Source organism: Phyllobates terribilis, unplaced genomic scaffold (assembly GCF_046119375.1).
Source record: "Phyllobates terribilis strain yellow unplaced genomic scaffold, ASM4611937v1 Scaffold_1__5_contigs__length_1240528914, whole genome shotgun sequence".
NCBI lineage: Eukaryota > Metazoa > Chordata > Amphibia > Anura > Dendrobatidae > Phyllobates > Phyllobates terribilis.
In genome coordinates, this window is record NW_027362761.1 from 363990329 (window position 1) to 364009913 (window position 19585).

Genomic DNA, 19585 nt, shown 5'->3' on the forward strand with positions numbered 1-19585 from the left:
AAGCAGTCTATATGGGCACACAGATTATGAGAAATTCTAGATCAGTAGAGCAGACTGTCAGTCATTACTTGTCTGTTTCTGGTAACGCACTGATGTATTAGTGTGTTAGGAAATGTAAATGGAAAAGTTCATTGTCCTTCCATAGTATATTCATACTATTGTTTACAACAGTGTTCACCAACCTGTCTCAGTTGTTGCAAAACTGCAATTCCCTTCATGGCTTGACATCTCGTTCCTGTCATAGCATCATGTAAGTTGCAATTTGGCTACTGGTTGGCAAACAGATTTACAAGATCACTAGTAGTTTACATTTTAGTCCTGGGAAGAAAGTGAACAATCTTTTTGTCAATGGTTTGTTGTTTTGCTAAGCCCCTATACACATTAGATGGCTGTCGGCTGCACTGTTGTTCAGCTTGCAGTGATCTCAGCCGACTCTCATACACAGCAGCTCTTGTACTCTGAGAAAGCCATCCCAAGGCATTGTAGCGTCTCTGTCTCCTGCCGATCCCCTCACCGTCTCTGTCCGGCATCCTCCGGCTCCCCTGCTGCATCTGCCCGGGGTGCGCGCATCACGTGCAGTTCCCCGGGCACTGTACTTAGGGCGTGTGCGCTCCCTCCCTCTTAAAGGGGCCGCACGCCGTCCTAAAGAGACCCCGGCCAATGGCCGGAGTACTGCCCTTATATAAGGCACCTCCAAAATGGAGGTGCCTGTGCAAGGTTGTTTGTGTGCTAACACGGTCTCCAGCCCTTAGGTTTCAGTGCCCGCCGTGCCCACCTGCTTGTCTACCCGCTTCACCTGCCTGTCTACCAGCCGTGCTCATCTGCTGTGCCTGTTGGCTTCGGCCATCAGTCCCGTGGGAGTCGCCACACAAGGTCGGTCCCAGAGTGGCACCTGGTTCACCTTCCCCGTCCCTCATTGGTTCACGGAGTCGACTAAGCCGCCGTGTGGCCAGGGTCGGTCTGGGTAGGCACTTAGTTACGCCCCTCTGGTCCCGCCTTTTATGACAGCACAGAGATTCCACCACCCGGATCCGTAACAGACATGTTATCTCCGGGAGATAAAACGATTGACAGTCTGAAATCAGACATGTTGGATTGAGATTTCCCCCGGCAATAAATTGGACGCGGCCCCCATACACATTAGACTTGTAGTTAAAGCTGTCGAAATTTGTGGGTTCAGCCAACTATACTCTGTGTATGAAGGGAGAAGGGTGGGCTTTAGATAACTGTTGGCCGACGGCCATCTCTCAGAACCCTCCCTTACACGCACACACACACACACACACACACACACACACACACACACACACACACACACACACACACACTCTGCTGAATATGCATGTGTTTTCAATAAGTAGAGAGAGACTGTGCAGATGGAGGCTTTTTTTTTTTTTAAGTCCACTCCCAAAAAAGTCCATAAAAATGTCATGAAACAAATGCTTGATTCTTCCTGTTGATTTCAATGTTAATTCACTTTCAGTTCATATGAGTTTTGAGCCGCCCCCCTGTTTTTTTTTAAAGGGAATCTGACACCACATTTGACCTATAAATTATTAGTATGGGCATACCGGTTATAGACAGCTTAAAGTCCTACCTGTATGCCTCATATCAGATTTCTTGTTGTTGAGAAATCATTTTTTATCACTTTATATAAATGACCTCTTGGAGGCTATGGGGAGGACGCTGCCTGGAGGATAACTCTGCCCCAGAGCTTATTATACATGAAGGGGAGTTACCAGTGTGATGGCTGCTCTCTGCTCTCCTGATCTCACTGAACCACCAAATGCCAATTAAAAGATACATGTTTATTGAAATAATGAAAAATACCAAACAGATAGGATATTAAGGTCTATTGAGGAGGAAACCTGAATAGTGGAAGTAATAGCAGAGTCCAATCATAGGGTATGGGAGTAATCTGTGGGGGCCTGAGTGTGTACACCAAGATCATAAGATACAAAAAAGTCAAAAGCACAGTCCAAATACTTGCAAAGGCCCCCTGAGCATAAAGGTATTTTGATAACCGTACAAATGCCCTCCTCGCTGCCCCGGTGCACTTTTCACGTAGCTGCTTTCTCAAGGGGAGAAATTGGCATTTGGTGGTTTATAATTACGCCACCCTTTGGTGATTTCCAAATGTTTTCATTATGTCTAGGAGTACTCAACCGCTTTAACTTTTTTCCTATCTAACTGAAAGGGCAAAACCCACAAATTGTTAAGGTCATATTCTCAACCTGGTTATGACTTTTGCAATATGAATTTTATTATAGTCTCCTGATCTCACTGCCGAGCTGTGTGTGGTTATATCTGACACCTCTGCCGGTTCCTCTGTTCTTCAGCTTCCATCTCAGACAGTGTTGCAGTACAGCAGAGCTGTTAAAGCTGCAGCAAATGTGTTTGTAAAAAAAGAAAAAAAGTTGCTGTCTGTCTGTGATCATCTTGATGGTATCACAAGTCTCTTATAGCTGCAATCTGCTATTGTTTAGTATAGACGCACTGTGCAGACCAACTGATCTGCAGCACTGATAGCAGGCAGTGCATCTTGATCACATGGGTCCTCCTTAAAAACACTATCGCCAGCTCAAAAGTGTCTGTTTTTTCACCTTATTTTATTCCTAATGCTCCCCTGAATAATCAGCCTTTTCTTTAAATCCTCTATACAGCTCCAGAAATATGGGCCTTTTTATTTAGTGAGCCCAATATGCTAATTTTTGTGGTCTTTACTAAGGGGTAGTTGCTCATGGAGTAATTATGCAGAGCAGACTATAAGACCTGCCCCTCACCCCACCCCAGCCCCTGAGAATCCTGTGAGCAAACAACCCTTTGGTAAAGACGATAAACATTCGCAAATTAGCCCCATTGAACAGGCCTGCAACTCTGGAGGAGTATGGTGTATTTTATAACGTAGGATCAACGCATGCTCCCCACCGCTGCTGAGGTAGTCACTACTACAGCTGACATCATCGCTGCAGCCAATTGCTAAGTGCTGATGTGGATGACACAAACTGTAGCGGCACCGCTGATGTTGTCTTGATGTCACCACTGCAGCCGATCGCTAACCTCAGTACGTATGTATATGACACTAGCTGTAGCCGCACCAGCTGATGTAGTCTTGATGTCACTACTGCAGCCAAAACACAGACGTGAGCATCGGCAGAGAGGTGGCACTGGATCTGGGGAGGATGAGTACATGGAGTGTATTACAACTATGCAATGGTTTGGGCACCACTTTGTGAAAATGGTAAACACTCTTTTAATAAGCATTTTGGAAATAATCATTAGGATTTATAAATAAAAGCTAAGTTTTAGTTGCAGCCTTTTACTTTAGGGGTATTAAATGCCAAATGCCAATTTGTAAATATATCTTTTTGTTGAGCCGAGGCCCAGTGGTCAATATCTTAGTGATTTGTCTACATCTGTCACACTTTTCTCAAACTAACCCGGTTCTTTTTGTTTACAGAGGGAGAAGCAGTGGAAAAGGACCTCCTCAATCTGTAAGTTATGATAAGGTTGCTGCAAATGGCGTGTATGTATGCATATAATAAATTCTGATATTTAGATTCCGTGTCTATTAACCACTTGTCACATATATTAAACTAATAGAGATGAGCGAAACTTTTGAAATTCGAGTTCACCAGCTTTGTTGAAATTTTATCAAAAATTGAACTGCAATACTGCAAAGCCTGGAACATAAGTGTATATGTGTAACAAGGAGCTCCCCAAGGACTGTATGGAACCCTTTTGAGGCCTAAAGCTATGTGCCCACGATCAGGTCATAGCAGCACTTTGGACGCAGCGTATTTTAGCTGTGTCCACAGCGCTGCATTCTATCACGCATGCAAATCTGCATGTGTTCATTAAACACATGTGGAATTACCGCACCCTATACATTATATTGTGGAAATTTCTGTTGCGGAGACTAGCGTAAAGCCGAGCCACCCGTGAGTTTACGTCTTGATGATGACATCTATTCTTGTGTCACTGACTTGTCTTCCTGGTCTTGTCGACTCTCCATCCATGTGGGGAAGGGTGCGTGTGACACCTCCTAGTGCTTTTTCTAAGACAGCTCACTGAGCCATATAGTTTCATTCTCGGGTCCATTAGTCTCAAAGCATGTTTTATTTTTCTCAGATTTTACCAATCCATCTCGTCCACTAAAGTCTGGGGACCTGTGAGACATGGATGAAGCTAGGAAGATATACTTTGTACTTCAGGATTTCTTCTTTCTCTTTCCCCATGACTGCACCACGGAGAGAGGGGATCCGCCCTTCAAGGATAGGAAACTTACAGATAAAAAGGGCGGCACCTCTCTCCCGCATCAGTTGGTTTCCTGTCCTTGATGGGACCTACAGATGAAAAATCCTGAAGAAAGAAGATTTTACTTACCAGGCCCGACCAGTCCGGCTCAGGCAGCGGGGGTTCCCTGCCTCGGCTGGTGCGGTGTCCTGAAGCGCCACAGCTGGGGTCAGCGGGCCTCTAGGGTGGCAGGGAGACGCGAAGCAAGCGTGGTCTCCTGTGGCGTCGGGCCCAGGCGGTAAGTATAGGGGTCTGGGGCTCAGGTTGAGATAGGCCTGAGCCCTGGGTCAGGGCCTGGGCCTTCTGCAGCGCGCGCCCCGCATGCTTGCCGGATAGCGATTCGGCGTTTGGGCGGGTGCGCGCGCTCTGACGCTCCCCCACGCGCGCGCCGGAAGTGACGCGGCCGCAGGTCCCTATGGGAGCGGCAAGTTCAAACGCGCGCGCTGGAAAGGTAATATGTAGGACACAGCGGTGCTTTAGCCAGAGGGGGGCGCTCCCCGCATCGGTGTTGGAAGGGGTGGGGGCGGTCCCCTGCATAGCTTAAATAGCCAGGGAAGCAATGGGAAAATGCTTCCTGGCATACGTTGAAACCAGCAGCATGAGTGACCAGGAGCCCCAGGAGGTGCAGTCCCTGCGCCCCCACTCACCATCTCCATCACCATCGCCACAGAGGAAACGCACGAAAGGACCTTCCAGCGGCCCTCCGCGTCAACATACTCGAGGTGACGGAGGAAGCAGTCGGTCCGGCAGGTCTTCACAGCGTGGCAAAGATTCCGGCATGGCATCAGCCTTGGCGAAAGACCCAGCTACCAGAGCAGGTTCCTCTTCGAATGCGGTATTCTTCTCTCTTTCGGGGCGGTAAGTGATCTTCGTGAAAGTTCACTTGTAACTTGGGCCCTCCCCCCTCTCTTTTTTCTTCCTAGGGAAGGAAGAGCACGGGGAAGTTTAAACACTGGGCCTGCGCACTTTGCGCAGCGGATCTACCCACCACATGGCAAGAGACTATGTAGCTCATGCATCGAGCAAACCATCTGTGAGGAGACCCCTAAGTTTGCTACCGAGCTCAGATCCCTGATAAAATCGCAAGTCGAAGATACCTTTAAATCCCTCCAAAAGGTGGGGAAGAAGCATAAAAAAACTAGGTACCTTTCCCCTTAGTCAGTCTAGTAAATCAGATGAGGAAGTTGTGGTATCTGAATCATCCTGTTCATCATCTGCTTCCTCATTTTCAGAGGACGGTGGTCGTAACTGTTTCCCTATAGACGGAACAGATAGCTTAATCAAAGCAGTTAGGTCCACCATGGGGTTTGTAGATCCTCATCCCAAAAAGTCCATCCAAGAGATAATGTTCAGTGGCTTAGGTCAGAAAAGAAAGAGATCCTTCCCTCTTAATGATCAGGTACACGATCTGATTAAGAGAGAATGGAAGAAACCAGAGAGGAAAGAGTTGTTTGCCCCAAAAAGGAAATACCCCTTTGAGGACCCTGTATGCTCTTTCTGGAATAAAGCGCCAAAAATTGATGTGGCGATAGCAAAAGCTTCTAAAAAATATGCCCTGCCGTTTGAAGACATGGGGGTACTCAAAGACCCTATGGACAAAAAAGCGGACTCCTTTCTGAAAGGAGCCTGGGAAGCGGCAGGGGGAGGGTTAAAACCTGCAGTGGCAGCCACTTGTACAGCCAGATCCTTGATGGTTTGGCTGGACCAGCTGGAATCTCAGCTAAAAGACAAGGCTTCAAGGGAGGATATTATAGGGACCATCCCTGTTATGAAAGGCGCAGCGGCTTTTCTGGCAGACGCCTCAGCCGACTCCGTCAGACTGGCAGCCAGAGCAGGGAGTTTTTCAAATGCAGCTAGACGGGCCCTATGGCTCAAATGCTGGCCAGGCGACCTCCAGACAAAATCCAAACTGTGCTCCATCCCGTGTGAAGGGGAATTTTTGTTCGGATCTACCCTGGATGACATCCTGGATAAAGCCGGGGATGACAAAAAACGATTTCCGGTCCTCTCCGGTTCATCATTCAGGAAGGGTTTTCGGAGCAAAAAATTCATGCGAAGGAGGCCCCCCAAAGATCAAGATAGGTGGGAAGATAGGAAACAGAGGAAGGCCAAGGGGTTTATGTTCAACAGGCCCCTTAGTGACAGCAAGAAGCCCGCCCAATGAAACGCAGCCCCAGGTGGGGGGAAGACTGCTACATTTCCTCCCAGCCTGGGAAAAGATTTCAAATGTGGGCTGGATTTTGGGCCTGATAAAATCTGGGCTAAAACTCCAGTTCCTCTCCACTCCCCGAGGAAATTTCACAGTAACCCCCGTAAGGTCCTCAGTGGTAGAGCAGTTGGCTCTAGAACAGGAAGTCCTAGACCTAGTGGACAGAGCGGTCCTGCAGGAGGTCCCAGCTCAGGAGGCAGGCGAGGGTTTTTACTCCCCCCTTTTCCTCAGGAGAAAACCGGACGGTACACTCAGGACTATCGTGAACCTGAAGAAATTAAACAAGTTCTTGAATATACAACCTTTCAAGATGGAGTCAATAAAAACTTGTGTGAAATTACTGTTTCCAGGCTGTTTCATGACGGTCTTAGACCTAAAAGACGCCTACTATCATGTCCCCATTCACAGGGACTACCAGAAATTCCTGAGGGTAGCTATACCAATAAGGGGCACTATCAGACACTTCCAGTATGCGGCTCTTCCCTTCGGGTTAGCAATAGCCCCCAGAGTCTTCACGAAAGTGGTGTCGGAAGTCATGGCTCATCTGATGGAGAGGAACATCCTGATAGTCCCATACGTGGACGATCTACTGGTTATAGGCAGCTCGTTCATCCACTGCAAAGACCAGCTAGCAGTAGTAATGGATTCTTTGACGAGTTTGGGATGGCTTCTAAATCTAAAAAAATCCAGATTGGAGCCAGTTCAGCTACAGGAATACTTAGGTATCCTGTTAGATTCAAGGAGTCAGGAATGCCGTCTTCCGGAAGAGAAAGTCCAAAATATGATAGCCCGTGTGTCCTATGTGGGAAAGCATCCGGTTATGACACTAAGGGGAGCAATGTCCCTCCTAGGTTCTATGACTGCCTGCATCCCGGGTGTCCGCTGGGCTCCGTTGCACACCAGGGTCTTACAATGGGAGATTTTGGGGGCGGAAAAATCTCTAAGAGGGCACTTAGACGGTCGACTGACCTTATCCTCAAAAACTTTACTTTCCCTAACATGGTGGACAAAGGAAGAAAATCTAGGCTGGGGCGTCCCATGGACAATACCGACACCCCAGATTCTGACGACAGATGCAAGCCCCAGGGGGTGGGGGGCTCATCTAGACGACCGAGTGGCTCAGGGGGTCTGGGCAAAAGGGGTGGAAGGTTCTTCCTCCAACATGAAAGCACTTCTGGCGGTGAAGTATGGCCTCTTGGAATTTCTAAACGTGCTAAAAGGTCACCACGTGAGAGTGTTCTCGGACAACCGAGTAGTGGTGGCATATCTAAATCACCAGGGGGGTACCCGGTCCATCTCCCTTCTTCAGGCATCAAGCTCCATCCTCCACCTAGCAGAGAAGAATCTAGAGTCCTTATCAGCTCTGCACATAAAAGGGTCAATGAACGTCACGGCGGACTTCCTAAGCCGGACCCTGTTGAGACAGGGCGAATGGGAGCTGAACCAGCTAGTGTTCAAAAAGATCACGAGGGCTTGGGGAATCCCATGTATAGACCTATTCGCCAACTGGAAAAACAAAAAGGTGGACACATTTTGCTCCATCGACCCCAGGGGGAACCCAGTAGCACTAGACTCTTTCTTGAGCCCATGGGACCACCAGCTAGTATATGCCTTTCCTCCGATTGTTCTCATTCCGGCAGTTCTGAAGAAGATCAGGGAAGACGAGGCGAATGCGATCCTGATCGCCCCCTTCTGGCCAAGAAGGCCTTGGTTTTCTTGGCGGAGGATCATGTCTGTCTCCGACCCCTGGGTCCTTCCGGAAGTTCCGGACCTGCTGTCTCAGGGTCCAGTACTCCACCCGCAGGTAACAAACCTGCACTTGACAGCTTGGAATTTGAGAGGTCACTCTTGAGGGATAAAGGGTTTTCCCCCAATCTAATCTCTACCTTGCTGCCGAGTAGAAAACCTGGAACTGCTAGGCTCTACGGGAAAACTTGGAAGAAATTCCTTTCCTTTGCAGGTACGGATATAGTGGGGGAGGCCCCCGTGTTTACCATCCTGGAGTTCCTTCAGAGGGAGTTGGAGCTGGGGTTGGCCGCGAGCACTTTGTAGGTTCAGGTGGCAGCTCTGGGAGCCCTGTATAACTGCAACCTGGCAAGGGATAGATGGGTCTCCAGGTTCATCAGGGCATCTCATAGATCCAGGCCCATCCCCTCCCGGAAGGCTCCTCCGTGGGATTTAAATCTTGTTCTTTCAGCCCTGACCAGAGGCCCCTTTGAACCTCTAGGGGAAGCGTCCCTAAAAATCTTGTCCCTTAAAACATCCCTTCTGGTAGCCCTCACCTCGGCTCGCCGCATTAGTGACATCCAAGCACTATCTGCAGGACCCCCCTTTACGCAGATTCTAGACGACAGAGTGACACTTAGGACCGACCCTGCGTACCTTCCTTAGGTGGGATCCCTTTTTCACAGGTCACAGGAGGTCACCCTCCCTTCCTTCTGCGCAGCCCCAAAAAACAAGGGGGAAGAGGCCCTTCACACCTTGGACGTCAGGAGGTGCATTATGCAATATTTAGAGGCCACACGGGAGTGTAGGAAGGACAGGGCTCTTTTTGTGTGCTTCCAGGGATCTCGGAAGGGACAAAGCTTCCAAAGGAACCTTGGCAAGGTGGATAAGGGAAGCCATTTCCCTGGCTTATTCCTCAAGCGGGGAAACAGCGCCAGTGGGCCTAGGGGCTCACTCGACGAGGGCAGTGGCAGCCTCCTGGGCGGAGAAGGCCGGAGCTTCAATCGAACAGATATGTAGAGCGGCGACCTGGTCTTCTCCCTCCACGTTCTTTAAACACTACCGGCTGGATCTAACATCGTCTTCAGATCTTACCTTTGGCAGAAGGGTTCTGGAAGCGGTGGTCCCTCCCTAATCTTCACTGCTCTGCAATCTCTCCGTGGTGCCATCATGGGGAAAGAGAGTAGTTACTTACCGGTAACGAAATTTCTCGGAACCCATGACGGCACCCGTACATTCCCTCCCCTTTTTTCTTACACATGGGTGTGCACAATCGTTACTACCTGTTTGTTTAGTCACAGGGTGTACCTGGAAAAAAAAAATACATATATAATATAAATAAAAATGCCATATTTGGTGTTACTAACCTGGCGGTCCTCTCTGTGCTCTGTAAACCAACTGATGCGGGAGAGAGGTACCGCCCTTTTTATCTGTAGGTTTCCTGTCCTTGAAGGGCGGATCCCCTCTCTCCGTGGTGCCGTCATGGGTTCCGAGAAATTTCGTTACTGGTAAGTAACTACTCTTTTTAGCTGATAAATTGTCAAGAGTCTGAATTGTAAAGCTCTGCAGAATATGTTGGCGCTATATAAATAAAAGGATTATTATTTATTAACAGTCAATGGATAGAAAAAAAGTTCAGGCACATGCTTAATTGAGAAAAAAAAACGAGCAACTAGGCTGGCACCTAAGTGCGGTCCATTTCTCGGGGATGGTAACACTCAAACACTCATAATGATGTGTGATTAGACTTAGTCATGAGAAATAACACAGCAGTCTTTAATAACAGCAGCTCAATCCTGCACAGTGTTCTATTGTAAATATTCACACCAATCAAAAAAAGTGAAAAACATACAAATTTTTACAGAAAATGACAATTTGGCTTAAAATATTGTAGTCATGGAAGCCCATAAATTCTTGTTTGAGAAAAATTCTGAGCAGGGTCCTACCGGGGAAATTCTTCCCAGTAGATTCCTAAAAATGGAGACACTGCTTTCTTCATGAAATGGTAGCATCTAGGTATCTTCCATCAAGCTGATTGCACTCTATAATTACACAAAAGGCAGTACAACCTGGTCATCGATTGTGGTGAACTTTGGACATGCTGGAGTTGTGTTTTCAAACACATGTACACTTATGGCTAACTGACGGTGCAAAGGAGGAAGAATACTAAAAGCCATAGAGGAGGATGATGGTGATAGCCACCAGGCACTACTTGAGGATGTACCCTGGTTACTGGAAAGATGATCAAAAGAAGATCTGCTTGAACCTTGCTCACATTGCTGGTCAATTTTATTTTGCTACCAGAGCAGGTGATACTGCTTCATATGCTGATGGAATGGAGTGCCATGCTTCCTAGTCAATTTGTGCCGGGATGTCCTTGGCTTATTTTCAGTCTGCACTCTGCAATAGATTGGTCTTTCGGCAAAGTGGAAAAGAATGCATGCACCAGGTATGCCTTCACATAGGACATGCCACCACCAGAGCTTTCAAGCGTTGTCAACTTCCTCCACCAGCAGCAGTCCTGGCATCAACTACTCCTGAGCTGATAGGAGAAGCAGATTTGTCTCCTGGAATTTCTTTAGGCTAGATGTCGGCTCCACTATTTTTGGGCTATGCAATGATATCCGCTTTATGGCACTTTGATCTGTTTCTCTGGTCTTGTCCACGACACAGTCATCATCCTCCATGACTGCTGACAGTTGCCTGAGTGTACTGCGCTGGCCTCAGTTCCCTCAGTGTGCTGTGCTCTCCCACCTTTAGATTTGACCTGATTCAGTACCCTTACCACCCTGGCTGACCAAGGCAGTTAGGCGTTTGAATTGTGTCCTCCACGATTGGATTCATAGCATCCGAGTACAAAGACTGACAGTTCATCATAAGTCAACTGGAATTAGTTTTCAAATATCTTCCTTATCCTCCAGAGTGCTATGAGTTAGGGCATTAAGGGACAGAACAGACAGGTGTCATTAACAGAATTAAGCCTGTAATGTAAAAGATTACCTTATGGTGGAGGTGGACTGTGCAGAACACTGACTCAACCGAACAGTGTCACTATCAGAGGTAGCATCATTCTTCTGTGACTGACATTATGCACTCCGATTTTTTTATTTTTTTTTTCCACTAATATGTTTGCCAAAAACAAAGGAGGCAAATTGTAACTTACAATATACCATAGCTGTAGAGAAAGACATGGACCGCACATCCAAAATTCATACATCATTCTAGTGCCCCTAGGCAAAAAAAAAAATGTGACCACCTTTTGGTACTACTACTGCCTGGATGGCTGGTGGCGATGAAGGGGCCGCTACTTGTGGCTCCCACATTCTTGGCTGTGATTTCTATCTTCGGTGCTGCAGTTGTACAGCACACTGGAGCACTTGTCCAGTGTTTTTGTCCTTTCTCTTCCTACGTCTGATGCTGAGCTGTGCACTCTTACGTCCCCTCTATATAGCTTGTAACACCCTAGCTGGTCCTATGTCAACTTTTTATAGTGGCTCTGATAGTCCCTCCTGATTGGTTGTGCTATACCATGTGATGGGTTTATGGGGAATCGGCACCTGAGCTCATATGTGCCTTCTGGCTGATGCAATCTTTGGAGATATGTAAAATGGCAATCTCATTGTAAATTGTTTGAATTTGTGGGGAACCTGCAAGTTTTATGAAAATCAACACACAGTGGATTCGCTCATCTCTATAAGCTAATATTTGAATGCAAACAAGGGATCATTGATTTAACAAACTGTATATTGTGCTTAAATCTGTTGTCGGGGGTGGGGGTTGGAGCACTGCTCAGCTATTTGTTTTTTCATGATTTAGCACAGATGCTGTGAAATTTTATTAAACATTTTAGAAAGTTATATTACCAGCAGTTGGACCCTACACAAACCCAACCCAATGTCCATAAACTGCTTATGAACAAGGCAAGAGTGCCAGTCCCACAGAACAATACTGTTAAACCACTGCATTCACAAGTCTACAATTGCGTCCATCCTTCAAAAAGTGAATAATCAATATGGAAAAAGGCAGGATACAAATCAGAAGAGTGCTTATATTGTCCCCAGCACATCTTGGGTGGAGTATTACAGTAGAGAGCCACAGAGTCGGCGTCTGCACTAATAGGCCTTTTCAAATCACACTAAGTAGTATCCTTAAAAAGGTTGTCCACTACTATAGAGAATGCCCCAATGTATTTAAATGGTGGAAATAATTTATTTTTTTTTCATAAATACCTTCTGGTGTGAGTCTTGCCTGTGAGTGGCGCTATCGCTGACCGCTCACCAGGCATCACGTGACCCCGGCTGCAGCCGGCTCTGACATCTGCTGATGTCGGGTCAAGTTCCGGAACTTATTTCCACCATTTAAATACATTGGGGCATTCTCTATACTAGTGGACAACCTATTTAACCACGTTGGGATCAAGGGAGCTAAATTTGGGCTATCAAGCCAGGGTGTCAAGACATCTTAAAGTTTTTACTGGGTCCCTCTTTTTTGGTATACATACTTTTCAAGACGTGTAGTATTAATCAGTGTGTTTCTAAGCTGTCAGCGATGATGCACCAATGCTCTGGCTGCACGTCTGCCAATCTGTGGCCCAGCGTTCATGTGGCAGACCACTGGGATCAGCATTTACTGATACTGCAAGTAATGCAAAACAGCACAACGTTCTCTAGAATTGTAAAACTAGTGTAGGACGTTAACCGGGACCATTTGTGGTCTTGTACCCCTGTTGTAGGTCACCACTGCTGCCAGATGTACAATTTTTATTATTTATTTTTTTCATTAGAAACATTTCTAAGAACAATTGTCTAGAGAAAAAAAAACTCTCCAGTGTGAGTGAGTTTCCTCTCCATGTTACTGAGGATGTAGTTTGCGGAAAAGTGAATTCCTGGATATATTTGAACTAATACTGAATACAGTTCTCCGCTCATATTCCTCTTGTGTATGCTATGGATTTTAACCCCATTATAAATGAAAAATATTCTCTAAAGAGTCTCTTTGTCATTGAATAAGCAGCAGCTATGGGATCTCTGATCTGAGCACAAAGTCTGTATTGTTGCTTTAAAAGTGAGGAATGTGCATGGCTTGTGCATGGCTCCAAATCTGCTGTTAGTGTTTGGAGATTTGGCCTCCTTTTTATTAAAGGGAATCATTATTACGGATAATGGTCACTGGGTTAAATTGTATGTATTTTTGAATTACATTTTCTGTATAAAACATTCACTAGTTGGAAAGCTTTTTCTGGCCCTTTTTAAGTTAGTGAGGCAGAAGTGAGCTCTCCAACGTCTCACTATCTTGATGGCTGTGTGAGACTGTCTGCATCTCTGCTGATAGTTACCACTGTGTGGGGACACTGAATGTGTAGCATGTAAGTACAGGGGAGATCTGTGCTGCTTTTCTCTTGGTTACATGAAGCCATGTAAGCTTTATTCCTGTTTAATATGAAGTGGAAGAAAGTTTCATGGGTAAATCCTCTCCCAGCTCTTAAGTGTCTGTTGTAGGCTCTATTTGCCCTTTAAGTCTCTAACTAAATACATTTACACTGCAAGATAATGCTCGTTGTATCATCTTGCTGTGTAAACAGGCTGCCGAACACTCCGTGAATGGGCAAAATGCTTGTTCTTCGGGTGACATGATCTGATCTTTTATGCCGCATAAGGCTGCGTGCCCACTATGCGTTTTTGCTGTGGAATTTCTGCAGCGAAAACGCTTGGTAATACATGCCCCATGGTCCCCAATGATAATCCGCTGTGGATTATCATTGCGGAAAAATCCATAGCATGTCCATTAATTTTGCGGACACGTAGCGTAATCGCCGCCATTGACTTGCATTGGACCGCGTGACATCCACATCACTGCATCTGCACAAGCGGATATCACACGGTTCAGTGTGCGGATGGTACCCAGGTCTGGAGAATAGGAGACTCTCATCCAGACCTGGGTACCATAGAAACTGTAAAAGAAAAAGAGTTTAAAATAAAAAATAAAGATTATACTTACCTTCCGATGTCCTCCTGGTGTTTTCTCCCCTCCGTCTGGTCTGCTGTATGGGTCGCGGTGTTGTGAAGGACCTGCCATGACGTCATTGAGTCATGTGACCTGTCACATGACTCAGTGACGTCCCCGCAGGTCCTTCACACCACCGCGAGCCGTCCAAGACACCGGATGCAGCAGAGAAAACACCGGGAGGACATCGGAAGGTGAGTATAATCTTTTTTTTTTTATTATTATTATTATTTTTTACCATTCTTATTCTTTTAGTTAAAAAAAAAACAAACAAAAAAACTTGGTCACATTACTATAAATCCATGCCGGTTGCATGGAATTATATAGTGTGAACAAGTTGTCAAGCACTTTTCCAAGTGATGCTAAAATCGCTTGGAAAGCGCTTGATAACCTGTATGCAGAAATGCATGCAAAAACGCTTGACAAACGCTTCTACCTGGCAGGAAAAACGCATGTAAAATCCTCATGTGTTTTTCCTGCCAGGGAGAAGCGGAAAAAATCTGCAGCATTTCTGCATCGTGGGCACATAGCCTAAGACTATTTTCGGTGGTGCATCATCTTGTGTAAACAGGACTCCCAGGGGAGAGAACCATGGCAACCTATGTGCACCTGAGTGATTTGGTATAGATTACACAGGCAGAGCAAAGCAAACAATGCGCACTGTGTGAACAGGCATTCAAGTGACCATATCATGTTGGTCTGTGTAAACAGACCCTTAGGCCCCCTTCACATGTTGGAATAAAACCAGTATTGGAAAAAAGTGGCTTTTTTTTCTTATTCATCAGTGTTTTTCCAGTATGGCAAAAGAAAAGTAAATTACGAAGCTTCTCCTATACTTTGCAATGTTAGGCTGCGTTCACACATTGCCTATTTTCGCATGCTTTTTTGCGCGCTTTTTGAAAATACGCTATGTGCTTTGTGTCTGCCAGCAATGTGAATGGGAAATTCACTTTACCGTTCAGACACTGTGTGATTTTTATGCAGCGGGAAAACGCAGCTGCGTAAAGAATTGGCATGTCAATTCTTTATGCAGCTGCGTCCTGCGCTTACTCCCTATTGTGCCCATTATAAGCAATGGAATTACGCAGCGGTGTTCACACACTGCTTAATTCCATCGCTTTTTTACGGAGGCGCAGGATGGATACTCACCTACCTGATATCAGGGGAGAGGCGTCCGGTCCGGTCCGCTCCAATCCCGCGCCTCCAGCATCTGCCGGTGAGCCGATCAGCTGTTAGCTAACCGGCTTGTAACCGGCCGGTCAGCTGATTACAAGCCGGTCACGTGACAGTCTGCTGATCGCTTCACGGCAGATGCTGCAAGCGCGGGACAGAGCAGACGCGTCTCTCATCCATCAGGTAGGTGAGTATCCATAGTCTGTACAATACACTGCTAGGGACACACACACGACACATAGACACACAGGAGACACAGACAGTACACATGTCACACTGAAATGAAGTGTGACATTACACATGTCACCCTTCATTTTCACACTGCGTTTTTTACTGCGCTTTTTTACGCAATGTGTGAATGGAGGTGCTTTTTTTACCTGCTTAAAAAAACGCAGGTAAAAAAAGTAGGAAAATACGCTGCGTAAAAAAAACGCAGGGAAATACGCAATGTGTGAACGCAGCCTCAAACACGTACAGCACATGGATGTGATCCGTGTGCTGTGCATGTTTTACACGGACCTATAGATTTGGCCGTTGTCATCCTTGCTGCCAGTAAAAACTGTCATGTCTGTGTGATTTTACATGTATCAAATGAAAACCGGTGCACCAGTAGGGTCCAAAACCAATAGTACTAAAGCAAAATTGGGCACATGAAGACGTTGAATTTTATTTGGTATTTAATAGCCGTTTCAGCACAGTCATTAGAGGTTTTAGGTCGGCAAGACCTACATCAGTATGTGGAGACTGCAAGATATGGATATGTCTGGGATGGAAAAAGAGACACCTCATGGGCTCTCCACACTGGGTCTAGAGATGTGCATATAACTACATGCAGAGTGAGGGACGCGGTGTCCACCGCTGGTCCAAGAAATCACCATGTGTGATTTAAATGGACACACGATCTGTGTAAAAACGTACATGTGCATAACCGCACAAGTTACAATGGTGGCATCCGTGAAAAAAAGGATGTCACACGTACTGCATACACGGATGTGTGAAGGGTGCCTAAGATAAATCCTTTCTAAGCTGCCATCGCCCCTTCTGGCTGATTAAACCTTCAGAAGTAGCCATGTTTTCCTTTTGCAGGTTAACTCTTTAGAAGCAACTGTATCTTCCTTTGTCTGAGCTGCATAATATAAAGAAATGTCCTATTAAACATCTGATATAAAGCCCTATCCCGCCCACCACCACCAGGCACGCACAGTTGGAATCTCTCCAGATTTTGAGCTCACTTTGGTAAAATGAAAGTAAAACATGTTGCTGTTATAATGCAGGAAATCTTCTGATTTCATATCCTTCATCATCTGCCCTGTTTTGTGTTTTTCTCAGAAGTGATGGGTCCTCGTGAAGAGTACCGCTCTGCTTTTCTGACATGTTGGTTTCCGTAAATCCCTATATGTACCATAAAATACAAATTTTAGAGTGCATTTTCCTTAAAGGGGTTCTCCATTCTAAAACGACAAGTCTGCAGTCACTCTGACTGTAGACTTGAGTCCTCACATCACATGCACTGCGGGCTGTGAGGACTCTCTGGTGTCCATGCCAGGAATGGCAATCACATGACTGCAAGTATGCGATATGCATGCTCACGGCCAGAATCCGACTAGACTGTTTCCACCACACTCAATGCAACTGTATTATGCTAGGCCGGAATCTGTAGTCTTTCCCGATCCGCGAGCAGCATGTATCTGACACTAGCTGTATGATATTAGCCAAATTGTGTGTTTAGACTGTAACTACAGCAGATACACACCCCAGCGTTTTCAGGAACACATAATATAATGCTTAAATAGTACCTTCATTTGATATGTTTTGTAACTTCTTTTCAGATCTCCTTTGATGGAATCTATGCAAACATGCGAATGGTCCACATTCTTACTTCAGTTGTGGTAAGCTCATTCTGCATTGATTCTGCCTTGTTCTTCATGACATTAGCTAGCTGATGGAAGCATTACATAATTTACTAGTCCATTTTGAGGTTTCAAATGCGATGTGTATATTTCAGCTTATATTTAAAGGGATCTCTGACATTAAGACTGAGCTATGTGGAAACTTGTGCTACTGACTGACTTTAGTGCTACAGCTGCAGTCCAAAGGAATACATTGTGTAATGTAATCTTATGGACTACAGCTGTCACTCAAAATCAATATGTAACAGTACAAAAATTCTCTATGTAACTGTAGATACATGGGACATTTATAGAATAAGTCATAAATGTCTGATAGGTGTGGTGTTATCTTAATTCATCACTCCAGCTTTCTTTTTTTTTTTTTTTTTTTTTTTTATTGCAGCCCTGGAGTGGTGCTACTAATCTAAGTTCCCTGCCCCTAGTACTCTACTTACCACCTGCTGTCTTCGGCTCGTCCTAATGCTCCTCCGGTCTTGTGACCGCAACTTCTGATTTGACTGCAAGTTAGGCTATGTGCCCACGATGCAGAAAATTTCTGCATCTCCCTGGCAGAAAAAAACGCATGCAGATTGTGCATGCGTTTTTCCTGCAGAATACATGCGGATTCACATGCGTATCCACATGCGTTAACGCATGTGTTTCCGCATTCGGACTGACAAGCACTTTCCAGGCGATAGCATCACTTGGAAAGTGCTTGACAACTAGGTCACACTATATAAATCCATGCAAACGGCGTGGATTTATATAGTGTGACCGTAAAAATAAAAAAAAATAAAGCTATACTTACCTCCGATGCCGCCGCGTGTGCGGTCGCGCTCGTCCCGGCTTCTTCCTGGTTGCCGGGCTCTCGCGAGACAGCCTGCGGTCACATGACCGCGACGTCATCTCAGGTCCTGGAAGATGAGCGCTGCCGGCAAGCAGAGAGAAGCCGCCGGACAGGTGAATATAAACTTTATTTATTTTATTCTTTTTTTTACAGGTACAATGGTACCCTGGTCTGGATGAGCGTCTTCTCTCCTCCAGAACTGGGTACCATCCGCACATTGAAACGCATATAATCCGCGTGTACAAATGTACAGACACGGATTATATGCAAGTCAATGGCGGCAATTCCGCTGTGCTTCCGCAAAATTAATGAACATGCTGCGGATTTATGAGCGCTGCAGAAACGCTGCGGAAAAATCCGCAGCATGTGCATTGACATTGCGGAATGCCATTGGGGGCCATGGGGTGCGGATTACCAAGCGTTTTTGATGCGTTTTCCGCAGCGGAAACGCATGAAAAACGCATCGTGGGCACGCAGCCTTAGAAGCAACCGTCACAAGTTCTTGGTGCAAGTATATGAGAGCCAGAATGAGACTCTCATAGACTTACATTGAAAAGTGACCTCGGAGACCGACTGGAGCAGGGCTGATAGCAGCAGAAGACTGTGAATGGTAAGTATAAGGCTATGTGCGCACGATCATGATTTGAAGCAGAAATTTCCTGAGCGTTTCTGCATGTCCTTGACAGGAAAAACGCTGGGCGTTTTTGATGCGTTTTTGTACATCAATGAATGCTTTTTGGAACTAATTAAAGTTATTTGGTGGGACATTGCTTAAACCCTTGGATTACCGTCAGTATTGGGGTGAGTATATTGGTTAATTTAAATGATTAAATAATGTCTGTTGTATTTCAAATAAAGTGTTTACTCTGTGTGTTTAACTCTTTACTTAAATTAGGTTTGGTCATGAAAAGGTCTGATTGACACCTTGTCCTCACCAAACAAAAGAGCTAGGGGTCAGCTAGTCCTATTCACCCAATCTTCATTAGCATTTCTATTCACGTAATTTATGCTTCCGCTGTGAGCTGATATTTTTAGCCTGGGAAGGTGCCATTTGCAAACATGGTCCCAGGCCGTAAATAGCAGCTCACAGCTGGTTCGTTAGCCGCTACGTCCACCCGATCAGCACTCAGCAGCGCTTTGGACGCAGCAAACTTTTGTTGCATCCAAAACACAGTGTTCTAATGCACTTTTGTTGTCGGTACATGTGAATCCACATGATATATAATGACTCTTCAATCGGTCAAAATCTGCAGCGGAGACTAGCGTGTCCGCTACAGAAATTGACATGCTGCGGGTGAGTTTGGGTATGTGGCCACAGTCAGAAGACGCTGCAGGTTTGATTCTGCGTGTTTATACAGCGTCAAACCTACAGCATCCAGACCACTAGAAAGTATTGAATGCGGTAAATTCGCATGGTTCAGTGAACACATGTGGATTTGCCTG

The 19585-nt window shown here is 45.9% G+C and overlaps 1 protein-coding gene across 13 annotated transcripts in view; it reads left to right on the forward strand.

Moving 5' to 3' along the window:
• Nucleotides 1–19585, forward strand: part of ATXN2 (ataxin 2) — a 92103-nt gene that overhangs the window by 12992 nt on the left and 59526 nt on the right. For all 13 annotated transcript variants that reach the window (XM_073676337.1, XM_073676328.1, XM_073676329.1 and 10 more), the window contains exons 2-3: nt 3461–3494; nt 17236–17295. In XM_073676337.1, coding sequence (XP_073532438.1) covers nt 17263–17295 — 33 coding nt within the window. In that variant the 5' untranslated portion in view covers nt 3461–3494; nt 17236–17262. The remainder of the gene's footprint in view (nt 1–3460; nt 3495–17235; nt 17296–19585) is intronic.